Source organism: Ursus arctos, unplaced genomic scaffold (genome assembly GCF_023065955.2).
Source record: "Ursus arctos isolate Adak ecotype North America unplaced genomic scaffold, UrsArc2.0 scaffold_6, whole genome shotgun sequence".
NCBI classification, from domain to species: Eukaryota; Metazoa; Chordata; class Mammalia; order Carnivora; family Ursidae; genus Ursus; species Ursus arctos.
Genome location: NW_026623078.1, coordinates 30,597,617 through 30,623,273, shown reverse-complemented (window position 1 = coordinate 30,623,273; position 25,657 = coordinate 30,597,617). Strand labels below are relative to the sequence as shown.

The following is a 25,657-nucleotide window of genomic DNA, read 5'->3' as shown; positions in this document are numbered from 1 at the left end:
AATCCACTAGTTGACATGAAATTAATAATTCATGAGTTTGCTGGTTATTCCTACCACTCATTTTGGTATTTTCATTTCCACAAATGTGTGTTGAGTACCCGCCCTGCACAAGACACCAGAATGGAGGTCCCCCAGCTTACAGACAAGAGCCCTAGGGCTATGTTCAGAGAAGAGGCTGTATGTTTATAGATGGGACTCTAAAGTCCTGTAGGAAAGGGGCGTTCTTTCCATGTAGAATGTAAAAGTAATTGTGCTACTGGTTATATCACCTTTTTAGAATCTTTCAGTCTGGTCCTCTTCTACTGACTGGCAGTCTCCAGAAGAAAATATCTAATTTCTATTTAATGACTTCCGGTGTTACTCCAAAGCACTTGCCATCAGCCCAGCCCTTGTAGACATTTGTTTTAGGGAATCTTCACGGTGCCCCTTCTGCCCATAGCCAGCCCACCGAGGCTCACCTAGGAGGAGCTGGTTGCATACCCTGCTGTTACCGTCTGCCAGCTCCGTTCAGAGCTTTCATGCCAACTGTAGCAAGGAGCCTCTCAGTGTTGGTGGATGACATGTGCTGAACGTCTTTTCATGTTGTGTGGCACGGCAGTGGGCAGGTGACTTGTATCTGACTTCTTCCAAATATGAATCCCCAGAGGGAGAAGTCCCTTAGGATTCACAGAGAGTCTATAAAGATCAATGAAAACGCTTCCTACAACACCTATCAACATACATCGTAATTTTGCTCGCTGGCACTATTCTGACTGGTCTTTGCAGTGAACTTCTGCGTCTCATCTGTTTTATGTTGCTGGCATGGCCCCGCTGACACACATTACTACACAGAACAAGTAGCAAGCACAACACGTGCCTTCAAGAAAAGGGTCCAGGAAAAACTTCTGTCCTCTGCATTCCATGTCTTGTTCAAAAAGCGTTCAGTCGTACTCTGGAAAATCGAACTGTATATCCTCCCTTAGCTGGCCAGTCCCCACATGACTACCCCGTGTTGGAACCATTGCCAGTTGGAGTTAGGCCAACTTTTTTTTTTTTTTTTTTTTTTTTTGGGCATACTTTTAAACGGCTAGGTCTGGGTACATTAGAATCACCTGGAGCATTTGTTAAACATCAAGACTTCAAGGCTTCGATTCATACTTATTCAGAGTCTCTGGGAATTGCACCCCAGGTGCCTCTGATAGACGGCAAATACGGAGCCACTGCTTTAGACTACATTTATTTTCTTATCTAGCCATTTATTAATGCACAGTAAAGCTGAGAAATTTTTTTAATATGAAAGTACTAGAATGTATGTCCACCATTCTAGTAAATTCCTTTTTTTATTGAGGTATACTTGATACTTGTCTCAGGTATCCAGTGTTGTGATTTGACAGTTCTGCAATGGTCACCTTAAGTGTAGTTACCATCCGTTACCATGCAAAGTTATTACAAAGCTGCTATGGTATTATTGACTATATTCCCTATGCTGTTCTTTTCATCCCCTTCACTTATTTAGTTTTTACCTCTTAAATACCTTCACCTATTTTGCCAACCCCCTTTCCCTCTGGCAACCACCAGTTCTCTGTATTTATGAATCTGTTTCTGGGGGTTTTTTGTTGTTCATTGGTTTTGTTTTTTAGATTCCACATATAAGTGAAATCATATGGTGTTTGTCTTTCCAAATCTCACTTATTTCATTTAACATAATATTCACTAGGTCTATCCATTATTGTCACAAATGGCAAGAACTGATTCTTTTTTATGGCTAATATTCCTGTGTGTGTGTGTGTGTGTGTGTGTGTGCGCGCGCGTGCACGCGTATATACCACATATTCTTTTTTCGTTCATATATAAATGGAGACTTGGGTTGCTTCCAAATCTTGGCTGTTATAAATGCTGCAGTAAACATAGGGGTGCATATATCTTTTTGAATTAGCGTTTCTGTTTTCTTGCGGTAAATACCCAGCAGTGGAATTACAGTAATGTTTGGTATTTCTATTTTTAATTTTTTGAGGAACCTCCATACTGTTTTCCAGTGGCTGAACTGAAGTCCAGTGGCAATTTACATTTCCACAAAAACAGTGCATAAGGATTCCCTTTTCTCCACACCTTCAACATTTATTATTTGTTTTTTTCATACCATTCTGACTGGTGAGAGGTGATATCTCATTGTGGTTTTAATTTGTATTTCCTTGATGGTTAGTGATGCTAAGTATCTTTTCAGGAGTCTGTTGTCCATCTGCATATATTCTTTGGAAAAATGTTTGTTGGGGTCCTCTGCCAGTTTTTCAATTGGATTATTTGGGCGTTTTGTTGTTGAGTTGTATGAGTTCTTTATATATTTTGATACTAACTCCTTATCAGACATATCAGTTGCAAATATCTTCCATTTAGTAGGTTGCCTTTTCATTTTGTTGGTGGTTTCTTCTCTGTGCAAAAGCTTTTTATTTTGGTGTAGTCCGAATTGTTTATTTTTGCTTTTGTTTTCCTTGCCTGAGGAGACATATCTAGAAAAACTCCACTAAGGCCAATGTCCAAGAGATTATTGCCTGTTTTAGTAGGTTAACGGTTTCAGGTCTGATGTTTAAGTCTTTAATCCATTTAGAGTTTATTTTCATGTATGGGGTAAGATCGTGGTCCAGTTTCTCAGCACCATTTATTGAAGGGACTGTCTTCTTTATTGTATATTCTTGCCTCCTTGACCATATAAGCATGAGTTTATTTCTGGGGTCTGTATTCTGTTCCACTGATCTATGTGTCTTTTTGTGCCAGTACGATATGGTTTTGCTTACTATAGCTTTGTAGTATAGCTTGAAATCTGGATTGTGATACCTTCAGGTTTTTTGTTCTTTTTCAAGATTGCTTTAGCCATTCAAAGTCTTTTGTGATTCCATACAAATTTTAGGACTATTCTGGTTCTGTGAAAAATACTATTGGTGTTTTGATAGGGATCTAGAGATTACCTTGGGTAATATGGACATTTCAATGATTCTAATTCTTTCAGTCCATGAGTGTGGAATATCTTTACATTTGTGTCATCCTCAGGTCCTTCATCAGTGACTTACAGTCTTCAGAGTACAGGTCTTTCACCTCTTTGGTTTATTCCTAATTTTATTATTTTTGATGCAGTTGTCAATGGGATTGTTTTCTTAATTTCTCTTTCTGCTACTTCATTATTAATGTATAGAAACATAACAGATTTCTGTATATTAACTTTGTATTCTGCAACTTTACTGAATTCATTTACTCGTTCTAATAGTTTTTCTGATGGAGTCTTCAGGGTTTTCTGTATATATCCTATAGCATCATGTTATCTGTAAATACTGATAGTGTACTTCTTCCTTACAAACTTGGATAAATCCTAAATTTGTAAGCTGCACTATTAGGGTCTCACATTTTCAAAATGAAGCACATGGGCTTAGTGACAGCTTTATTTCTCATGGTTCAGTGAGTCTGTATCTTTTCCTCACAACTTTAAGATTATAACCAAGCACGTTTGCCAGAGTCCGTTCCCCCCCTACTCTTTTCTGTATAGGTATTTAAGTTAAATATTAGCTTTTAATGTGACTTTATCTTTAGATTTGCAAAAATAACTTTTGTTCCTACACCTTAGATTGAAGAGATTAAAAGTACTTTGTAATTTCTGTATTCCAATACTATAAAATTGAGCAACAGTGAAGTATAAATAAAATCACCAACTCAGATGAAATTTGGGGTAGAAGGGTTAAGAGAAAAAAAATATGTAAGCAACACACTGCATCGAACTGTATTAGATATTATCCCTTATCACAGGAGGCAAGGGAGGGATTTTGTGCCATAGAATCGTAAGGTTCTTCTCCATGAAAGACCAGTATAAATGACCTTAATGGGTTTTTTAAGTAGGGGCAATCTGTTGATGAACGAACAGCACTTTCTGCTGCTGCTACTTTCTCTTGCTGGTATGTGCCAGTCCCAGCACTGAAAGAGAAGTCAGAAACAGGAAGATCACCTTTTTTTTTTTTTAAAGATTTTATTTATTTATGTGACAGAGAGACAGCCAGCGAGAGAGGGAACACAGCAGGGGGAGTGAGAGAGGAAGAAGCAGGCTCCCAGCGGAGGAGCCCGATGTGGGACTCGATCCCAGAACGCCAGGATCACGCCCTGAGCCGAAGGCAGACGCTTTAACGACTGCGCTACCCAGGCGCCCCAGGAAGATCACCTTTTGAATGATTTGCACGTCTTCAGGGCACTAAGATACCTTTCTTTGGGCCAAGAATTCATACTTTCAATGAAAATTGCCAAATTTAAAAGGGGTGGTAGCATTTGGGGGAGCTTACCAAGTTTAGAAAGGAAATCGAAGTTGTTGATACATGATCTTACCCTATTTGGATGGAAAGTGGGATAATATTGTTATGTTTTAGGCCCTGAATATAACCTACAATTGCAGGTCTTTGGGGACTCTCATTTTTTGGCTTAAAATATTACATTATATGTTGCATCATATTTTATTTTAAGGATGCACAGAAAGCTGTGTGATTTTTGGTTTTTAGCTACTATAGTTATTTTCACATCAGTAAATTGGGATAATAATGCCTGCTTCCTAAGATTTTGGTGAAGCTTTAAATGGTGGAAAATACCTTGTATAAATAGCAGTCTGAGAACAATAAGTTACTACTCAGACCACCAGAGGAAGAGCAATCAAAAGTATAAGTAGGCAATATGTATGTATTTTAACTATTACGGATAACTGTTCTTCAGTCCTCTGTAAATCATCTAAGTTTGGGGTGAGGGGTGGGAGTAGGGGGCAGGAAGGAAAGTGAACAGTTGCCAGTTTCTGAAAACAAATTGATGGGGTGGTTTCTCCCTGTATACTCAAGAGATGATGTTGTCAGCTCCTGCCCATTTGCAGAGACTAGGGTCACCTGCACTGTGCGACCTTGACTTGACCTCATGAGATGAAAGTGGCTGATAGGTGGAATGGTGGCCAAAGGATATGCACGGTCTGCTTCTAGGGGAGGAGCTGAGAGGTGTAGTGCCTACAGAGAGGGCACTGCCTTGGAGTGCTGTCTCAGACAGCCCTGGGGTTTCCCGCTGCCTGTACCATCTTGTGCCGCAGAGACTGGGTCATTACTCTTCACTCGTTCAAAAATTACCACATAACACTACAATGTACCATTTTTTTTAATTGAAGGATAGTTGACACACCAAATGTTACTTTATTAAGCTTTTTAATTTTTTTTTAGAGAAAGAGAGTGGGAGCAGGGGCAGGAGGGCCAAAGGGAGAAAGAAGCTTAAGCAGACTCCTTGCTGAGCAGGAAGCCCAACAAGGGGCTTGATCTCACGACCCTGAGATCATGACCTGAGCCGAAATCAAGAGCCAGATGCTTGACTGACTGAACCACCGAGGTGCCTCACCAGATGTTACGTTAGTTTCAGGTGTACAGCGTAGCGATTCCACAAGTTTATACAGTTGTGCTCTGCCCACCCCAAGTGTAGCTACCATTTGTCACCATACCGTGCTATTCCAGTACCATTGACTATTCCCTGTGCTGTACCTTTCATCCCCATGACTTATTCATTCTATAACTGGAAGCTTGTACCCTCCACGCACCTTCACCCATTTTGCCCATCCCTCCACCTTCCTCCCCCTGGCAACCATCAATTCTCTGTATTTATGAATCTCTTTCTGCTTTTCGTTTTGCCTCTTAGATTCCACGTATAGATGAAATTATGTGGTATTTGTCTTTCTCTGACTTCATTTGGATAATAATAATATGGACCCTCTAGGTCCATCCATGTTGTCGCAAATGGCAAAAATCTCCTTTTTCATTGCTGAGTAACGCTCCATTGTGTGTATATACATCTTTTTTGTCCATTCATCTATCAAGGGACACTTCAGTTGCTTTCATATCTTGGTCATTGTAAGTAATGCTGCAGTAAACATAGGGATGCATAGATCTGTTCAGGTTAGTATTGTCATTTTCTTTGGGTAAATACCCAATAGTGGAATACTGGATAATATGCTATTTCTATTGTTAATTATTTGAGGAACCTCCATGCTGTTTTCCACAGTGGCTGCACCAATTTACATTTCCATCAGCAGTGCACAAGGGTTCCTTTTTCTCCACATCCTCACCAATATTTATTTCTTGTTTTTCTAATACCAGCCATTCTGACAGATGTAAAGTGATATCTCAGTGTGGATTTGATTTGCATTTCCCTGATGATTAGTGATGCTTCGCATTTTTCCATGTGTCTGTGGGCCATCTGTATGCTTTCTTTGGGAAAATGTCTGTTCAGGTCCTCTGCCCATTTTTCAATCAGATTGTGGGGGTTTTTTAATGTTGAGTTGCATTAGTTCTTGCATAATGTTTTGGACATTTAACCCTTTATTAGATATATCATTTGCAAATATCTTCTCCCATTTAGTAGGCTGCCTTTTTGATTTGTTGGTTTCTTCTTTACAAAGTTATTTTGGTGTAGTCTCAATAGTTTATTTTTTCTTTTGTGTCCCTTGCCTGAGGAGATATATCTAGAAAAATGTTGCTAGGGCTGACTATGGGCTGATTTGATAATAATCAAACTGATTATTGCCCATTTTTTCTTCTAGGAGCTTTATGGTTTCAGGTCTCACATTTAGGTCTTTAATCCATTTTTATTTTTGTGTATGGTGTAAGAAAATGGTCTGCTTTCATTCTTTTGCATGTAGGTGTCCAGTTGCCCCAACAACCATTTATTGAAGGGACTGTCTTTTCTTATTGTATATTCTTGCCTCCTTTGTCATAGAATAATTGACCATATAAAGCATGGATTTATTTCTGGGCTCTCTATCCTGTTCCGTTGATCTGTTTTTGTGCCAGTACAATACTGTTTTGATTAGTGTGTCTATCTTGAAATCCGGAAGTGTGATCCCTCCAGCTTTGTTCTTTCTCAAGGCTGCTTCGGCTATTCAGGGTCCTTTGTGGTTCCATACAAATTGTAGGATTATTTGTTCTGTGAAAAATGCTGTCGGTATTTTGATAGGGATTGCATTAGATCTGTAGATTGCTTTGGATAGAATGGGCGTTTGAGCAATATTCTTCCAATCCATGAGCATGGAATGTCTTTCCATTTGTGTCTTCAATTTCTTTCATCAATGTTTTTGGTGCAATTGTAAATGGGATTGTTTTCTTAATTTTTTTTCTGCCACTTTGTTATTAGTGTATAGAAACACAACAGATTTCCATATGTTAATTTTGAATCCTGAAAATTCCAAATTCATTTATTAGTTCTAATAGTTTTTTGGTGGTGAAATGTTTAGGGTTTTCCTTTTTTAAAAAAGGTTTTATTCATTTTAGAGAGCTTATGAGTAAGGGGAGGGGCAGAAGGAGAGAATCCTCAAGCAGACTCCCTGCTGAGCACAGAGGCCAACACAGGGCTTGATCTCATGACCCATGAGATCATGACCTGAGCCAAAACCAAGAGCCGGACACTTAACCAACTAAGCCACCCAGGTTCCCCTAGGGTTTTCTATATATAGTATCTTGTCTTTTGCAAATAGTAAGTTTACTTCTTCCTTACCAATTTGTATGTCTTTATTTCTTTTTCTTGTCTGATTGCTGCAGCTAGAACTTCCATAACTATGTTAAATAGAGTGGACATTCTTATTTCTGATGTTAGTTTTTCACCACTGAATATGATGTTAGCTCTGAGCTTGTCATGTGGCCTTTATTATGTTGAGGTATGTTCCCTCTAAATTCACTTTGTTGAGAATTTTTATATGAATAAATGATGAATTTTGTTAAATGCTTTCTGTGCATCTATTGAGATGATCATATGACTTTTGTCCTTCATTTTGTTACTGTGGTGTATAACATGGGTTGATTTGCAAACACTGAACCATCTTTGCATACCCGGAATAAATCCCAGTTGATCGTGGTGAATGAGTCATTTCATATATTGTTAAATGAGGTTTGCTGATGTTTTGTTGAGAATATCCATCTGTGTGCATCAGAGCTGTTGGCCTGTAGTTTGTTTTTTGGGGTTTTTTTGTAATGTCTCTGGTTTTGGTATGAGGGTAATGCTGGCCTTGTAGAATAAATTTGGAAGCTTTACTTCCTCTTCTATTTTTGGAATAATTTGAGGAGACTAGGTATTAACTCTTCTTTAAATGTTTGATGGAATTCACCTGTGAATCCATCTGGTCCTGGACTTTTATTTGTTGGGAGTTTTTGATTACCAATTCAGTTTCATTACTAGTAATTGATATGTTCAGATTTCTTTTTTTTCCTGATTCAGTTTTGGAAGACTGTATGTATGTTTTTAGGATTTATCCATTTCTTCTAGATTATCCAATTTGTTGGCATGTAATTTTTGTAGTAGTCTCGTATTTCTGTGGTGCTGGCTGTTTTCCTTTTTCTTACTAAGTCTGGCTAAATGTCAATTTTGTCTCATTTTTTCTATTCTGTTTTTACTCTATATTTCCTTCATTTGCTCTGATTGTTATTATTTCCTTCCATCTACCAACTTTGGGCTTTTTTTCTAGTTCCTTTAGGGTATGAGGTTAGATTGTTTGAGATTTGTCTTGAGGCACACCTGTACTGTTGTTTCCCTCTTAGATGTCCTTTTGGGGCATCCCAGAGATTTGGATGACTGTTTTTATTTCCTAATTTTTTGAGTTGTTGAGTAGCATGTTGTTCAGTCTCCACGTGTTGGTGGTTTTTTTCGGGGTTTTTTTTTTTTTTTTTTTTTGGTAATTGATTTCTGGTTTCATGCTATTGTGGTCAGAAATGATAGGATTTCAGTCGTCTTAAATTTATTGAGACTTGTTTTTTGGCCCAACATGTGATCTAGCCTAGAGAACGTACCATGTGCACTTGAAAAGAATGTATATTCTGCTGGTTTGGGATGGGATGTTCTGTATATAATCTGTTAAGTCCATCTAGTCTAATATATCATTCAAAGACACTGCTCCCTTTTAAAGGGAGAAAATTACAGTAATAACAGTAGGAGACTTTAACACTCACATCAATGGATAGATCATCCAGGCAGAAAATGAATAGCTGTTAATATTTGCTTTATGTATTTAGGTGCTCCCAGTGTTGGATGCATAGAGCTTTACAATTGTTATATCCTCTTGTAGGATTGATCCCTTTATCATCATCTAATGCCCTTCTTTGTGTCTTGTTAAAGTCTGTTTTGTCTGATAGGAGTATTGCTACATCACCTTTTTTATAAGTACATATCTGTCAAAAATTAAACAAATGGTCTAAATGCTCCAGTGGAAAGACACAGAATGAAGGAATGGATAGAAAACAAGACCTATCTATATCTGTAATGCCTACAAGAGACTCACTTCAGACCTAAAGAGATATAGACTGAAAATGAAGGGATAGGAAAAGATAACTCCATGCCAATGAAAACAAAAGTGCAGGTAGCAACACTTATATCAGGGTCCCTTTCTTTAGAAAAATAAATATCCTGGGACTGGAGTTTGTTAAAGACAACTGCCTTGTCATGACTTTGATGCTTACAGAAAATGGTGATACGGATCCATGCTGTGAAAGGACTCCAGGAAGTTTAAATGATCCTTTGATGGGGCACCTGGGTGGCTCAATCGGTTAAGCATCTGCCTTCAGCTCAGGTCATGATCCCAAGGTCCTGGGATAGAGTCCCACATGGGGTTCCCTGCTCAGCAGGGAGTCTACTTCTCTCTCTGCCCCTCCCCCCCCACTCATGCTCTCTCCTCGAATAAATAAATGAAATCTTTAAAAAAAAATAATGATCCTTTGATGAAGGTTCTAGTCGTACTTACACAGTAGATGCTCTGTTAAATGTTAATTAAATTTAAATATTTTAATATACTAAACATACAAGAGTCTGCTTGAGTGTGTACTTTGTGTTTTAGTTTTGCTGCATAATTTGAATATGCAGATTAATTATGGTGTTGTGACCAGTGCTCCATCAACATGAATTTCACTTCAGGGTTGTGCAAGCAGGCAGGAATGTTGCAATCATTAGGAAGTCAGAACTGTTTAACCATTATGGCTATCAAAATAGTATAAGTAATGGTAAATATTAACTTTTTCGGCAATAAATAATCTTTTCCCCTGGGAAATGAAGTGTACCCCTGCTTAATCCAAGTCTTGGCAATATTTTTAAAAGAAAAAAGAGAGGAATGGCTATAGATAGCCAGAGGAACAAGCCTTTATGCCTTATCTTTATTTTATTACCTTCCCTTCTGTTGTCAATTTTTCCCCAGGCCCAGATTATATCAAACAGAGATTTCAGGAAGGTGTAGATACTAAAGAAAATCCAGAAGAAAAAGTACCGGAAAAGCCACCTACACCAAAGGAATCTCCTCATTTTTATCGCAAAGGCACGACACCCCCCAGGTCTCCAGAAGCAAGTCCCAAACAAAGCCACTCTCCCCAACCCTCCTCCCCAAAACCCACGAAGAAGCAGAACCCCAGCTCAGGGGCAAGACTCAACCAAGACAAACGGAGTGTGGCTGACGAGCATGTGACAGCCATCGTCAATAAGCCTTTGATGTCAAAGGCTCCCACGAAGGAGGTGGGAGCCATGGTGCCCACGTCCAAGTACTCTGGCCGCCACCACATCCCCAACCCCAGTAACGGGGAACTGCATTCTCAGTACCACGGCTACTATGTGAAACTGAATGCCCCCCAGCACCCCCCAGAAGACATGGAGGAAGAGGATGGATCAAGCCATTCTTCCTCAGCGCTGGTGCACAAGCCATCACCCAACAAATGGAGTCCCCCTAAATCTGTGACAAAACCAGTTGCCAAAGAAAGCAAAGCTGAGCCAAAAGCTAAGAAGTCTGAACTTGCTATACCAAAGAATCCAGCAAGCAACGATTCATGCCCTTCTTTGGAAAAAGAAGCCAATTCAGTAAGTTGTACACGAGGTGTTTTTGCTTCCTTTAGGTAGCAGCATGCGTAGGGTGACTTGCATCTTGAGGTCCCGACAAGCGTAGGACTGCATAGGATAGAGCGTAGCACATGGTGTAGCTTGAGACAGCAAAGAGCTCTCGGGGCAGAAACTCATCCCTGTTCGCTCAGCCACCTACCTTAAGCATCACTCAGGTAGCCAGCTTGTGACTGCAACACATGTTAGCAAGCCTTTCCCCACACTTCTTGGTAAGTTTTGTGGTAGCTTAGTTGGGGCTGCTATAAGAAAAATGTCATAAACTGTGTGGCTTAAACAACAAAATTTCTTATTTCTGTTATTTCTTAGAATTCTGGAGGCTGGGGAGTCCCAAGATCAAGGTGCCACAGACTTGATGTCTGGTGAGCACTCAATTCCTGGTTCATACACCTTCTTGCTGTACCCTCACAACCCACCTCCCAATGGGCCCCCCTCCAAATACCATCACATTGGGGATTAGGGTTTCAACATACAAATTTTGGAGGAACACCTGGCCCATCACCATTGCTAACTCTCTGGCTACAAAGGAATCATGGGCACTGACAGGGTGGGCCCCTCTCCAAGCCCTAGCTGGGAAGAGGATTCCATCACCGTTTGCTAGGTTCTTAGCCCTGCTTTTGAGCCTCACAAAAGACATGGAGTAAAGGAATGGGTGGAAAACAATACCTATCTATATCTGTGTGCCTGTAAGACTCACCTCAGACCTAAAGGGACAGACTAACAGTGAAGAAGGAAAAGATACTCCAGTCAGCATCTTTAGACAAAAGGACATCTTTTCTAGCTATTGTGAACTATTCTCCTAAATATTTAGTTTGGATTTTACTCAATTAGTCAGGCTTTGCCACTAGAACATTTTCTTTCTTTTCAACTGTTTAAAATTACTTTGGTCTTCTAACTTCTCAAAGTATAAGTGCTTCTAAAATTTTAGTTTTCTGGTAAATGCTAGTTTTATTATCAGTCTTGAGCATTTAAGGTTTCTAATTATTCAGCCAGAAAGCTATACGTTATCGATGTTTCATTTGATGAGCGTGTAGAGATTTGTTGAATGATTTATGGAATTCATACTTTATCAAATTCTATAGAATTCACAAAATCTTAAAGCTAGGTAATTATTAATAAAAAATTGATCAACTGCTCTGTTGACCTAGTCACGTGTTTTTGGAACAGAGGTGTTGCATGTTAAGTGTAGCTTAGGAAAGAAGCCACAGCTGACCCAATACTTACTAATAATTTGAGACATTTGTATAAAGGTGCAGATTAATATAATTGTTTTTTTTCTTTTGTCCAGTTTAACAGGGTTAACCTGTTTACAGTTAAACAGTAACAAACAATTGAAATTCATCTCTTTTGTTAAATTTGATATTTCTTAGGTGTATTTTACTACAGTTACAAACACTGGTTCTCATCTTTTTTTATCATCTAAATATAAATTGATCAGATTAACTGTTAACTTCCTGAGAGTCATCCTCCATGGGGATAAATGGTTTCTAAGACAAAGTTGATTAGTATTAGTTTGCCTGATTTATAAGAGTGAAATTCAAACAATGCAAGGCCACATAGTTTCTACCTTGGGGTACCCAGTAGTGGGGTTCAGTTGACTTCTGGAACTCCACAAGAGGAAGCGAATGGCCCAGTGTCCTACACGCTGTCTTTCTATGAAATGTTACTGATGTTTGATAAATTCACAGCCTCCTTGTTTGGAAGTATCTTTTTTACTTACGTGCAGAACCATCCGATTCTTGGAGGTAGCCATGCAGCCTCCAGCCTGGGAGGCTGGTCTCTAGGGCTCACTTCCACATCCCATGAGAAAGGAGGCCTAGCACTTACCTCCTCTGTGCGTGACAGGAACCAGAAGTCAGGACTGCCTTGGCGCCTTCCTGTGAAGATTCTAACAGTCAACCTTCTTTCCTGATAATAGCACAGAGCTGCCTTTCACACTCCTGATGACTGTTTTCTTGACAGTTTAGAAGTGATAAAATCATCATAAAGGTAGTTAATGAACCACTTTAAAACTAAGGAGTACTGCATACAATTTTGAGATAGACACTGTGCAAGTTAGAGGTTTATAAGTAACTTGAAAATTCATAGGAATATTCACAATGAAACACACACTGGAGGGAAAACCAGACTGAAGCAGTGTTCATTGTGGGCAACGGAGAGATGTAGTATGAGTCAGAGTCGTCATTTTTAGGGTGGCTGAATACACTGCCTGGGATCTGGAATTTTCGTCACCAGCCTATTGACTGAGACAGGATACACTGGTGGCTAAGGGTGTGGACTCTGGTGCCAGACTTCCTAGGTTCAAATCCCAGCTGTGCTCCTTCTCAGTCGTGTGACCTTGGGCAAGTTTCCTAACTGCTCTGTGAGTTGTTTTCCTCATCTCTACCTATATCATAGGGTTGTTTTGAAGATTAAATGAGTTAGTACTTACACAGCTCTTAGCACAGTGCATAGCACATAGTAAGTGCTCAAAAGCAATGGCCATTATTGTTCCAACACTAGTAGTTGAAGCATAAAATAGTTCATAAATATTCCAATAGATTTTGACCCATCCTCAGGATCACCGTGGATATCCATCTCCTAGAAATACAGAAAATATTCTGAGACACAGGCTAACGCTTAGCAAATTAAGTACTTGAGTATGAGCGGTAAGAGATGGGAGGCTATGCCACGGATTACTCTATAACCCGTCTCAAGATACATGTGACTCCCGTGGGCCGTGGTTGCACACAGACTAATATTCCATGGAAACACATTCTGTGTGGTACCCACGTTTTTGCAGGATTTTGCAACGTGGGTAGGAGCCAGCAGAGACGACATTACAGTCTTATCCTCAAACAGACTAGCAAGGGATCTTTTAGCAATCTTAACTCCCTCTGAGAACTGCCTGCACTTTTTCTTAGCCATTACTCTCTTCCAAGTCTATTTGGAAATTTAATCTTTCTTTTGAATTGTTATAAAACTTAAAGCATCCCTGTCACGTCAGTTTTGAACCAAGTACACACACACTAAAACCCTACAAACAGTAAATACATATAAACTTGGCTATTTATACTAAATTTTTCTTTTCATGGTTTTAGAGGAATTTTAGATTTAACATAGACTATAGTAACTCTTCAGAAGATTCCTCACAGTCTTAAACGAGTAATAGTGAAGAGACATTGAGCTAGAACTTCTTTCCGTATTTCCATATTTCCCACAATTTTCTAACTGCCCGAAAGTTCTTCCAATGCAGACTTGCACTTTGCCTTGCTGCTGCTGCTTTTAGTACACCTGTCTCAGTCAGTCTTGAAAAGCAAGACTGATTTTTTTTTTCATTTTGCTATTTTAAGCTACAACTGGCTACCACAGTCATGTTTACGAGACTTCACCTTAAAGCTCTCCACCCTGTGCCCAGCTGAGGTATCTGAAGAACACCGAGGTCCCGTCTTGAGAGCTGCCCATTAAACATAGCATCCCACGATTTATTTTCTACCTGGTTGCTGTCTGAACTTCTTATTGCTGCCTTACCCTCATCTTCACGGAGTTATCTTTAAAAATAGCTTTATAAATGGAGTTGTACTAGTTGGATAAATATATACATATATATACACATACATACATATATGTGTGTGTTTTATATATATTTATTTGTATATAAATATGTAACACAAATATATGTATGTGTGTGTATATATATATCCATCCAAAAATGCTAACAAATTCAAAAAGTTAGATAAATTCATGGAACCTTGTAAGGATCTATGAAATGGGAGTTAAAGGTCCAGACACACCTTAGACTTTTGAAGTTAGATTCACTGAAGCCACTTCATGTTTTTCTTTTTCTTGGTCCAGTGTAAGACACTGAACTCTACATTGTGTTCTTCTGACCCCATACACTTTTCCTCATCTTTCATGTCACTGTCTTCAGGAATTATGAATTAAATCCACTGACCCAAAAGAGTTACACGAATCCAAACTTAACATATTCATGAGCAAAATGTAATCAACATTTGTGATAGTAATAGCATTTCCTTAATCTCCGTGCTGAGTTATGATGTTGAAAGATAACTTTAATTATTTTCTGAGTTATAAGTGTTTCCTACACTAGACATTTTAATCATTATTGAAGAGTTACATAGATTTGGGCCCTCCTAGTAACTTAGAACACAACTATTCTAAAAGAATTGGTCATATTAAGATTTGATTGGTTTTCTGCCACCACAAAATCAGAGGAGATAGATGAAAATGCCATTTTCAAAAACTTAATTAGAAATTATTTTTAAACTAAGGCCTGTGACTATAACAGGAATATAGAAAAAAAAGCAGCTTTGAAGTAGACAAAGTTAAATTTTAGCTCTGTAATTTGTTTAAACCAGATGAGTAACCTTGGGGAAGACACTTACCCTCTCAGAGCGCTGTAACTCGTAATCACCTGTGAAGAAGAAATCATCTACCCAAAAATGCTTATTATTAGCCCACTGCCTGGCATATAAAGACCTGCAATAAATGTGCTTTTTCTTCCCATTTACTTGGGGTTTAGGAACTAGGGTTTTTCTTCTTCCTAATAGTCCCTATCTTAAGGATACCCATTTTTACTTCCCTTTCTCCCCCACTCTGATTTTACTAATCACCTTGTTCTTGATTTAAGGCAGTGAATGAATAAGGTCAACAACCACATCCACAGCACCTGGAAAAGTGCCAGATGCTAGTAGGCGTTCATAATGAAAACCTGGATGGATTGGGCGGCTTGTATGTGCAGGTGCACGGCGGTGAACAAAGAGGCATGGCTCCCGCCACCACGGAACTCAGTCTAGGGCACACGGAGATGAACAAGAAGTGACAAAGTGCAAAGTGTTAGGATAGACGAAGACCAGGGCACTCTGACCCCTGCCAGGGAGGTTGTGGCCCTATCTGGGGAGGAGACCTCCTAGAAGGATGTGACCCAAGCTCCACACCTTGCAACATGAACATTGGACCAAGTGCAATTCCAGTCTTCCTTACCCCCCCCCCCCCGCCCCAAATCCTACCAGTACCACATTGGAGGACTCTGTTATCCCGTTTCAATATAGCCTCATTAGATATTCAAATCTAGTACAACTGTTTCCTCATCCGTAAAATAACAATTAAAATACCTACCCCTCCCACCTCATAAGGCCAGTTTAGAACAGAGTTAATACTACTTAAGAATCAGACACTATTGTAATAGTAAATACCAAAATGAGGTCTCTGTGATAAAGATGGTCAAGCATGAGCAGCTCCGAAAAGATGGGTCATAAGGTTGGTTTTTGTTTAAACAAGTAAAGTTTGGGTTCCTTGGCCAGCTGGTATTTATTACAGCCGTATTTATCCAAACAGGATTTTGCAGTTTGTTCAATAGAACTTGATTTCTGAAGTGTGGTGGCTGTGAGCAAAGAAGTAAAGAATTAGAACTATAAAATAATTTCTGCAAGTATTCAACTTCCTGCTTGCAGTTTTTACTTTTAAGGATGAGGTGGTGTCCAAAACTCTGACCAGGAAAAGCAAGAGTCCTAAATTTTTCCTGAGAAGCCTCAGTACCCGAAAGATTTTAGTCTTACTTTCTAACTGCCTTCATGAGGAAATAATTCGTTATCTAAACGACAACTTAGCAAAAAGTGCATATCCACTTTCCATTAGCTCCCCACCCCATTATGGTGAACTCTCACCCAGACTGTTGTCAGATGTTTTGAGGTGAATGAACTACATTATTTGTTAGTCATTTTTTTAGATTTAATCAAGACTGGCTTCATCTCATAGTGAAAGTGCAGGGACGGCTCCAGCTAAATACAGCATTGCTATTTTTGGTTTATACCTTTTGGAGCTGCTGTCATTCGTTCCCGCTTTATTTACTGCAATGGGGTTTTTTTTTAATTTCCTTTGGTAATTGATTTTATGAGCTAGCTTATATGTGGATATTAACATGGAAACATTATGCTTGTTTTGTTCTATTTCCAGGGCCCTAATTCAGTCATGATTGTCCTTGTCATGCTGTTGAATATCGGGTTGGCCATTCTTTTTGTTCACTTTCTAACTTGATTGGAATTAGGAAAGGTAAGAATAGCCTTCATTTCTATATAAAATCACCGTATATAACATTCTTTTCCCATATTTGAATTTACATTTTTGTTAACAACTGCATATTGTCCTTCACTTTAATTTTGGCTGTGCCTGAATGTGATTCAACATAGTTTCTTAATGATATAACTGTTTTGACCCTTCAGTGAAGTCATGACAACTAGCGGTGTTAGCCCACAGTTCTCTGCCGTGGCATCATCAGCCCTTTAAATGGCACACCCCAGTCAGACTCAGACTCAGGGAAGGAGGCTTGGAATTAGGATGGGATCGCGAAAGAGATGAAACTTGGAAAATTCAGCCAGAGGACCTGTTCGGTTCCCCTGGGAATGCTTTGTGGCTTTGGGGTCCTCTGGGAGCTGAAGCAAGGAGCCATGTCGGAGAGCAAAACTTAATAATCATTCTTTTTTAAAATATGCTGAAGCAGCCCCAGCCGGCGAAGTTCTTGGCATTGGCTACTCCATCTGTCCTAGCAGAGTGTGACTAAACTGGAAATGTATGGAGCTGCATTTTTTTTTTTTTTTTTTCTGATGGAAGTCAACAGCTGCCTTACTATTTTACCATCTGACGTTTTTAGTAGGGAGCTGGGGAAACAAACGACTGCCCGAGGAATGCGGTCGGAGGATTGTGTTGCTGTGGCCATGGTTCCAACATTCACTCCTATCTCATTAGAAGAAATAGGTAGCAGCATCACTCACCAGTCTTATGCCATGACCTGCTGCTTTAACATCTCCTGGAATGTTCTGGGAGAGAACGTTTCGTTTGCTTGTGCACGACTATGTTCATTTTTGCTGTTTATTGAAGTAGGATGTGTAGTCCTCTACAACGTGTGGTCCTGGCTGGAGGAAACACACTTGTTGCATCTCAAGGAAAAGAAACAACTAAATTCTAGAGAAGATGTGTTCGTTGCGATAGCAATACATCATTTTTTTTTTCATGCCGTTTAGTCTTCCTAAACCTGTAACAGGCTGTTTAAAATTTAGCAGTGTGAAGGCATTATACCTTCCTAAGAAATAATTTTAAATATTTTTAAACATTACTGAGACGAACTATTTATGCACTTAGGAGGTGCTAAATTTTAAAAGCTGAAAGACAACAGAATTCTAAGAAGTGTAGTCAAAATGTTGCATGGATTGCAGTAATCGGTGTTTAAAGGATTCAGTTTCATTGCTGACGTACTTTACAACCAAATAAAATCTTGTCAGTGACTATGTTAATTCCCATGAAAGTTAAGCAAGATGCTATTAATAACTGCTCTGATCTTTTTTTTTTCTCCAACTTAAATTTTTGTTGAATACATTCAGGTAGAGCATAAAGCTTTGTTAAACCTCTGCTTCTCAATTTTATGCCTTTCGTGTTTTTCAAAGTCCTTTCGTAATTTTATTTCACATTTTAAAGGCTTAGACATTTCTATTTAAATATTTGTCTTTTGCAGTCCTTTGTTATTCTGACATAATCTGATTTTTTTTTTTGCTGTTTTATAATTCATCCTTTATTACTCAAAAGCATGCTTATTAGAGACACTACGTGGTCTTTATAATTATTTAAAAAGAAATCAGGGGAGGAAAGGTATCTTAAATCTAAGACATTACATTGTGGAGAAGGAGCTAGCTATTCCTAAATATGTCACGATCTGCATGGTGTAATCAGATTCTTTTTACCTTATTTGCTACCTTTTCAATGCAGAAGAGACCACTCACATGTTAGCACAGGTGTGGACTGAATGCTTTGTCACCTGCAGGGTAGTAACCCAGTGATGTTTTTTGCAGAAGTGCAATATGTTGAGAATCCTGGGTGTGACCAATATGGAATAAAGAAGAAAGCAGAAAGAGAGCAAATGAAAATTACAACTTGTATATTTATTTATTTTTTACATTTTGCTTTGACTTTTAAATTTAGGAAGTACGTTTTTAGCCAAGAAACGTTTAAGCTCCTGTGTCAGTCTCCGTACTCTCACTGCGCCTTCCTAACCCCGTAGCTCTTGATGCTGGGAAAGCAGATTTTTTTTTTAAATAAAATATTTAATCTTATTAAGTGTTTATTTAAAACGTGTAATGCTTTGGAAATAATGGGTAACAGATAACTAAAGGATATGTTTATAAAGTGAGCATGTTGGTTCCATTTATAAATATATGTATGATTTATAAGCTTTTTTAAAAACAAAGCTCAAATTGTTGGTATTTTTCTAAAATGTGCACAGCTGTATTTTACATGAAAGGCTCTTTCTAATGGGTTGTTATACTGTGCTCTACATTTTGGACAGCACATGAAGTCTGCCAATGTACTTAATAAAACATGACCTTGTTTATTTAAAGTTTCTTGCTGTGAAAAAGAACTCCCTACCTGTGAGTTCCTTTATTTATAATCCTCGAAACCAAAATGTATAATGTACAGTTTTCACAACTGTATCCGCTCTAATAAAAAAAGAAAGTTGGTTATTAATAAAGTTGCAAGTGTGTTTCCTTTGTGAGTAAATTACTGTCTTGAGTTATGTGGAATTGGGGAGTTGGTAGGTTTTATTAAAAGAAAGATCTGCTAAAAAATTGACAACAGAATTGGGGTGCAAAATGCTCAAAGCAGCCGCATGGGAGGAATTTCTTTCTACATTTCTTTCATCCTGGGCTTTTCAAATAACTTTTTGTAAAATAAGATTTTTCTGCTTAGTTGGAATTAGTTCATTAACTGGATTAGTTCTTTAGCTACGGTTATAAGTCCGCTCCTGTTTTTAAGGAAAACTCAAAGTTGGAGTAAATCCCCCTCCTTCATGGGTACTTCTCAAGTAATTAAAGTTTTTGGATCATTGTGCCCCGAAGAAGTCAATACGTTGCTATGACCCCTGTTGAGACTCACTTCAGGAAGCTTAGGCACACTGTGCCTAAGAAACTTGCCGCCACTAGAATTTCCAGCCACTGGGCTTCCTCTGAAGCCAGCAGGTACTGGCCCAGGCCGCCCTGACCACTAGCAAGCTGCCTATGAGGGATAGTGAAAGGCCCCCCTCCAAAACATCTTCCCAGGGAGCTGCCATGTTGCTTTCACATTCCCAAACGAGTCACTCCTGTTGAAGGCCAAGGTCTTGGAGACCCCTGTATAAAGCACGCATAAAGTTATCACCTCTAAGTAGTAAAAGACTGATCAACTTAAGTGATTCATCTCCTAGTAAATCCTAAAAGAATGGAACGCAGACTCTTCTGGAGCAGGAAGGAGAAGCACAGAGTGCTAGAAAGATTATTGATTCCAGGTTCAGGTCCAAACCACAAGTTTTGATGGCTGAAGCCAAAGCTGGGGTGAAGACTTTGTGGTTGGGAAATCTGGAAAATATTCTACATGCCTTTTTTAATGCAGTAACTATTTCAGGAACTATGGTAAGCAGGCTCTCCAGGCATATACTCAGTGCTACTTGCAGCCCTCCTCCCATGCTTCAGAAATTTGCATAGCCTCGTCTTTCCAACTCTATGTGTGGCTGCACACGTGGCATATTCGGTCAGCACAGCATAACCAACGGCTCGTCAGGCTGAGTTTGCTTAGCCCAGGTTTGTCGACTGTCTACATCCAGCATTTCCTTCTTACCCCAAAAGTACTGACAAGTACTTCAGTGTTCTGTACTAGCCCCCAGATGAGTCTCATTTTGGGAGTAGGAGAAAACAACGATATATAGAATAAAATGAATAGTCCCGAATGCAGTGAATATGGATAAAATTCTCGGCTATGGTCACGACAGATTATGGATTTTTTGCTAGTCTGTGCCCTGGTTTCCTCATCTATAAAATGGGTGTAACCAGAGCACTGACCTCACAGCATGGTTGGGAAGGTGAAATGAGCTCATTTATGCTAAGTGCTTAGTACAGTGCCCGGCTCACGGTAACTGTTGTGTTAGCTTTTGCCAGTTGGAGGAACTAGGGGGAAAAAAAAATTCTGTAAGTGTCTCAAACACATTAAAAATAGAGTGAGATCCCACTATAAAGGCCTCTATTTAAAGGTTAATTATGCCACAGGTCATATTATGTTCTTTCTTCACTGGTGATCACTGTGAAAATCAAAGGCCATACTTCACCAGAGTTCCTTCTCTATGCTAAGATGCAATTTTCTGTGTAGTATGTGAGACATTTGCTTTACAAAGAATATTCACTTCAGTGACTCATTAGCTTCTTACAAGATCCCTCAGAAAGAATTCCTGCTGTTAAATGACTTGCCCAAGGTCGTGTAGCCAAAAAGTTATAAAAACTTGTATCCAAGTCCCAGATCGGATTCTAAATGTGCTTTTTCATTTATATATTGGTTATTATTATTCCACCCAGTCATACTCATCAACCACAAAAAGGCAGAAAACATGATGAAATGCAGGGTAACAGTATGGGTCGAATGAGCCCATTTCCATAAGTTCCTTAATGCCACATGGTTGATGTAACTACAGTAAAGATTTATTAAAAGTTCCGAATAATGTATTTACAGTCTTGTTTCATGACTTTTAGTAAGGTATTTATGATATTTTTGAACCTTATACTAAATATTAACAAAAGTTTAGCATTTAAATGCTATGAAGTGAGAAGCATGTTATACATGAACTGTGTGTGTATTTGAACTTGATCTCAAGGATTAACCCAGAAATTGCACATTGTGCCCAGAAGACTTAAAAGATTTAGACAAATATTGTGATGTTCCTTTGTGACATCATCTCAGGGTTCCATGCAGTGTCTATGGTATGCTGTTGAATCCCAAATCTGATTTAGGTAAACTATTAGAATTAACACAAAAGTGAGGGCCTGAGATTTGTTCAGCTAGTGATTGGTAAAGCAGCTCACTTACCAAGATAAAGAGTGTGTCAATCTTTAAAGAGAATTCTGGAGAGAAGATTTGGAGGGGGAGACAGACTCAGCGGAAGATTATAGTACTCAACGTACAAGCCTTTCCTTTCCCCATCCTTGCCCCAGGCAAACTCATTCATGACATACCAAGAACAACATCAAGTGTTCAATGGAGTGATGATATTTGCTTAAGGGAAAGCAACGGAGGTCTTTGGTTTTAGGTATGTTACGTCACACGTCACATTCCTGCCATGTATGGCTCATAGTTGGAAGAATCTGACTGATCAAGATCATGTCCCCCACGCAGTAAAAGCAGAAGCAAAGGTGAGAAGAAGCCAAAGGTCATCTCATTTTCTCATGTTCTGGGCATGTTCTAACAACAGCTTCCGACCACTGGGGCAAGTACCTAGAGTCGGGTAGCTGCTTCCGAAGTTGACAAAGGCCAAGAAGATGCTTGAACACAGCATTCTTGTGGAGCTAACAGGTGGTGGAATCTATCACCTGAGGACTAGACCTCGCATTTTAAAAGCACTTTGACATCAGATAATTGGGCCAAATAAAAGCAGAGGTTAGAAACATTCAGATCCACATAATATTTAAAAGGATAGACAGCTATCACTTCAGTCTGTGGTTACTCATCAGCCCACTGAAACCAAGCAAGAATTTGGGAAGTAATCTCAACATAAGAATGCACTACATCTGTGCCCAAAATAAAGTTTGATGCTATCTAGATCTCTTTTTTTTTTTTTTTTTGCATGATACAAGTAATGTGGGGGATTCAGCATGATTTTTCATTTTTCAGTGTCCACTTTATTTCCCAATATTTACGTACTTTATAATTTAGTTTTCTTCCATTAGGGTATTTGTGCATAGGAATCTCCATTTTTTCTAGAATCGGGTCCTTTTTTCCTTCACAAAAGAGTATTACTAATCTCAAAGACCCTAGACTGTATTTTGGGGTTTCTGTTGGTTCACTCCAACGATCAACAATTTTACCTGTATTTCTGTTGACATTCTAAAGACTGTCTGAGTAAATTATAAAGGAAGCCCTGCAAACCTATCTGCTACCCTGCTCTGAGCTCTCAGGGGTTTAGTTTATTTTTTTTAAATGATTTTATTTTTTTAAGTAATCTCTATACCCAATGTGGAGGTCCAACTTACAACCCCAAGATCAAGTGTCATATGCTCTACTGACTGAGCCAGCCAGGCACTGCCCCCCCCCCTTTTTTCAAAGATGAGCTTTCAGGAATTTTAATGTGGCCTGTGTGTTCAGTACGCTGCCCAACGCTTAGTGCCCTGAAAAACCTGAGCTCTCCATTGCGCTGAATCATGGCTCCCTGTCAGGCTCCCCACAGCAACAGCACGCTTAGAGACACACAATTCACCAGTGCAGTTTGACAAACATGTCAGCTGACTTGAGGATATTAATTCAAATAGAGCAGCATAAAAAGGCTTCGATTCAGGCACGCCACTTCTCAGATGCCAGTTTATAGAACCAGCCACACACTTCCTTTTGAGTTATCCCCCTATTCATTGGCTATGCCAACACCAAACATTACATGTCCATTTTGGTACACTCTAAGGACAGTTTGGGGGTCTGTAAAATGGGAACAATGATATCTGCCTCATAGTATTTGTTTTTTTGTTCATTTTTAAGATTTATTTTGAGAGAGAACGCGAGCATGCCTGCACATGAGTGGGGGGAGGGGCAGAGGGAGAGAAAGAATCTCAAGCAGGCTCCACGCCCCCGACAGAGCCCGACTCGGTCTCACAACCCTGAGAGCCTGACCTGAGCCAAAACCAAGAATCAGACGCTTAACCAGCTGAGCCACCCAGGCGCCCCTATAGTGTTTTTTATAAGAATCGAAGTAGAGAACTTCAATCAACTCCCTAAGACATGGTAGACTCTCAACATATAGTAGGTGCTATTACACTTAATAGCCTCAACTTCATCAGCAATTTTTACTTATTCCTTCATCACACATTCGTTATGCACTGTTGAAATAGCTTTCTAGGCCCAAGATGGAGTGGCCCTTGCCTGGGGTGTCTTATCAGCAAACTAGAACTCAGATCACTTTTGGGTCCCTATAAATGCTCCATTTGACCAGATGCACAATATATCCCATCAGCCAATCCCCAAACCGCAAGCCAACTCTGGGTCGCTCACCCCAAACAAGTGTTGTGGCCCCAACCAATCAGATATTTCTATTTCTTTATTCTTCAACCTATAAATATTCCGGCCTTCTATCCCATTTTGCAGTTCTCCAAAAGGAGACTGTGCACTTTATGAAGTATTAGTTTTACAACACCTAAATTGTTTTCTTGAATATTTTTAACAGTACTTGATTGATTTTCCTGTAAATTCGTTGAAATGAAATTCTTCGGTCATTAAGCATCAGGTCCTCCCGCACTAAGGGGTGCACGCTGCACAGAGAACCGGCTGTACTTGGAAGAGTTAAATGAGTTCCTTCTCAAAAGCAAAAGACAGACAATAAAAATCAAAGCTCTTACTGATCATCAGAAGACACCCTAGTGAGCATTGATGCGTTTCTCATTAGAAGCTTAGGAATACGTAATACGGAACACTCATGCTACTACAACTATTCATTAATGTCTATTACTCACAAAAACTGCGTGATAAAAAGATACAATTAAAGTGTATGAGAAATGAGCCTGACAAAGACTTGCCACAATGATTACACTCTTAGTTATAGGAACAAACTTCCTGAGGCAGGTAGAGGGCATCAGGATGTTCACTGATATGCAGAAATGTGTTAATGGGCCCAGCTATTACGTTTAATCACTAGGGTTATGAACATAGGCAAATGGCTCTGGCTTTAAAGAAAATTAAAACACATTTACTCAGAAATAATAGTGTGGCAAAATATCATAATGTCAGGTCTTCCAGAGCTGAATAGTCAGTGTAGCATCGATTAGTTTATAAGCTCATCATTAATATTTATAGAGAAAGAACAGAAAAGAGGTTGAGGAGCTCTCTACTCAGTTCAATAGAGACATCCTGATAGCTTATCTCGAATCCTGCATTAAGCTAAACTTGAGTGCTTTTCTTCAGTAGGAAACAGGAAACAATTCTCCTGCTCGAAACATATTTCACTCACTATTTTAAGGAAAACCTGACATTAAAAGAAAGTCACCTCCTGGGACTTTAAATAGCTTTTATATCATTAAAACACACACTTTTTTTTTTTTCCCCTCTCACCAAATCTCATTCTGTATCAACCACAACAGGAAGGAGACTATTTCAATGGTTTTCAAACTTCACGGTGCATCAGAACCACCTGCAGGTAAAACATTGCTGAACCCCACCCAGTCGGTCTCTGATTTACTAGTTCTAGGAATTTGCATCTCTAAAACTTTCCTCAGTGACGCTGCTGCTGCTGCTGGCCAGGGACCAAGCTCTGAGAACCACTGTGTATAATCAAGCAGCGTACAAGTATGAGGCGCCAACTACAGTTAAGCCCATTGCCTGGCTCTGTGTGTGGATGTGGCAAGGAGAAGAGTAGCAAAGAATACACACACAGACTAACATCCGTTTATCACAACATCATTAGATCCTTATAACAGATGAGAGACCTAGATAACTTTTGAACTTAGGTAACTTTCCCATTTTGCAATGAGAAACCCAAGGCCCAGAGGGGTGGAGAGATCTGTTTAACAAAACACAGCTGATGAACAGAAACAAGAGTCCCACCCAGGTTCGTCTGGCCCCCAAGGCCCGGGGGCTCTTTCTCCTACAGCTCAGCAGCTCGAACCAGTCCTCTGGCCACCGGAAGGTTAGAACACGGCCCATTGCCAAGTTGTTCTGACTGCTGTCAGGCAAAACATGAAAGCTGAGTCGGGTTCCCTGGAACAAAACACTGATACCTAAGATTGAAGGT

At 39.4% G+C, this 25,657-nt stretch overlaps 1 protein-coding gene across 4 annotated transcripts in view; it reads left to right on the top strand.

The window, feature by feature from the left end:
• Nucleotides 1–19,402, top strand: part of JPH1 (junctophilin 1) — a 79,918-nt gene extending 60,516 nt beyond the window's left edge. The window contains exons 4-6 of one of the 4 annotated variants that reach the window (XM_026495868.4): nucleotides 10,199–10,848; nucleotides 16,840–16,935; nucleotides 18,726–19,402. In XM_026495868.4, the coding sequence (XP_026351653.2) occupies nucleotides 10,199–10,848; nucleotides 16,840–16,920 (731 nt within the window). In that variant the 3' untranslated portion in view covers nucleotides 16,921–16,935; nucleotides 18,726–19,402. Of the gene's footprint in view, nucleotides 1–10,198; nucleotides 10,849–16,839; nucleotides 16,936–17,105 lie in introns of all 4 variants that reach the window. The other 3 variants (XM_044382747.3, XM_044382748.3, XM_044382746.3) reach the window with 3 other exon arrangements.
• The last annotated feature ends 6,255 nt before the right edge of the window (nucleotides 19,403–25,657 follow it).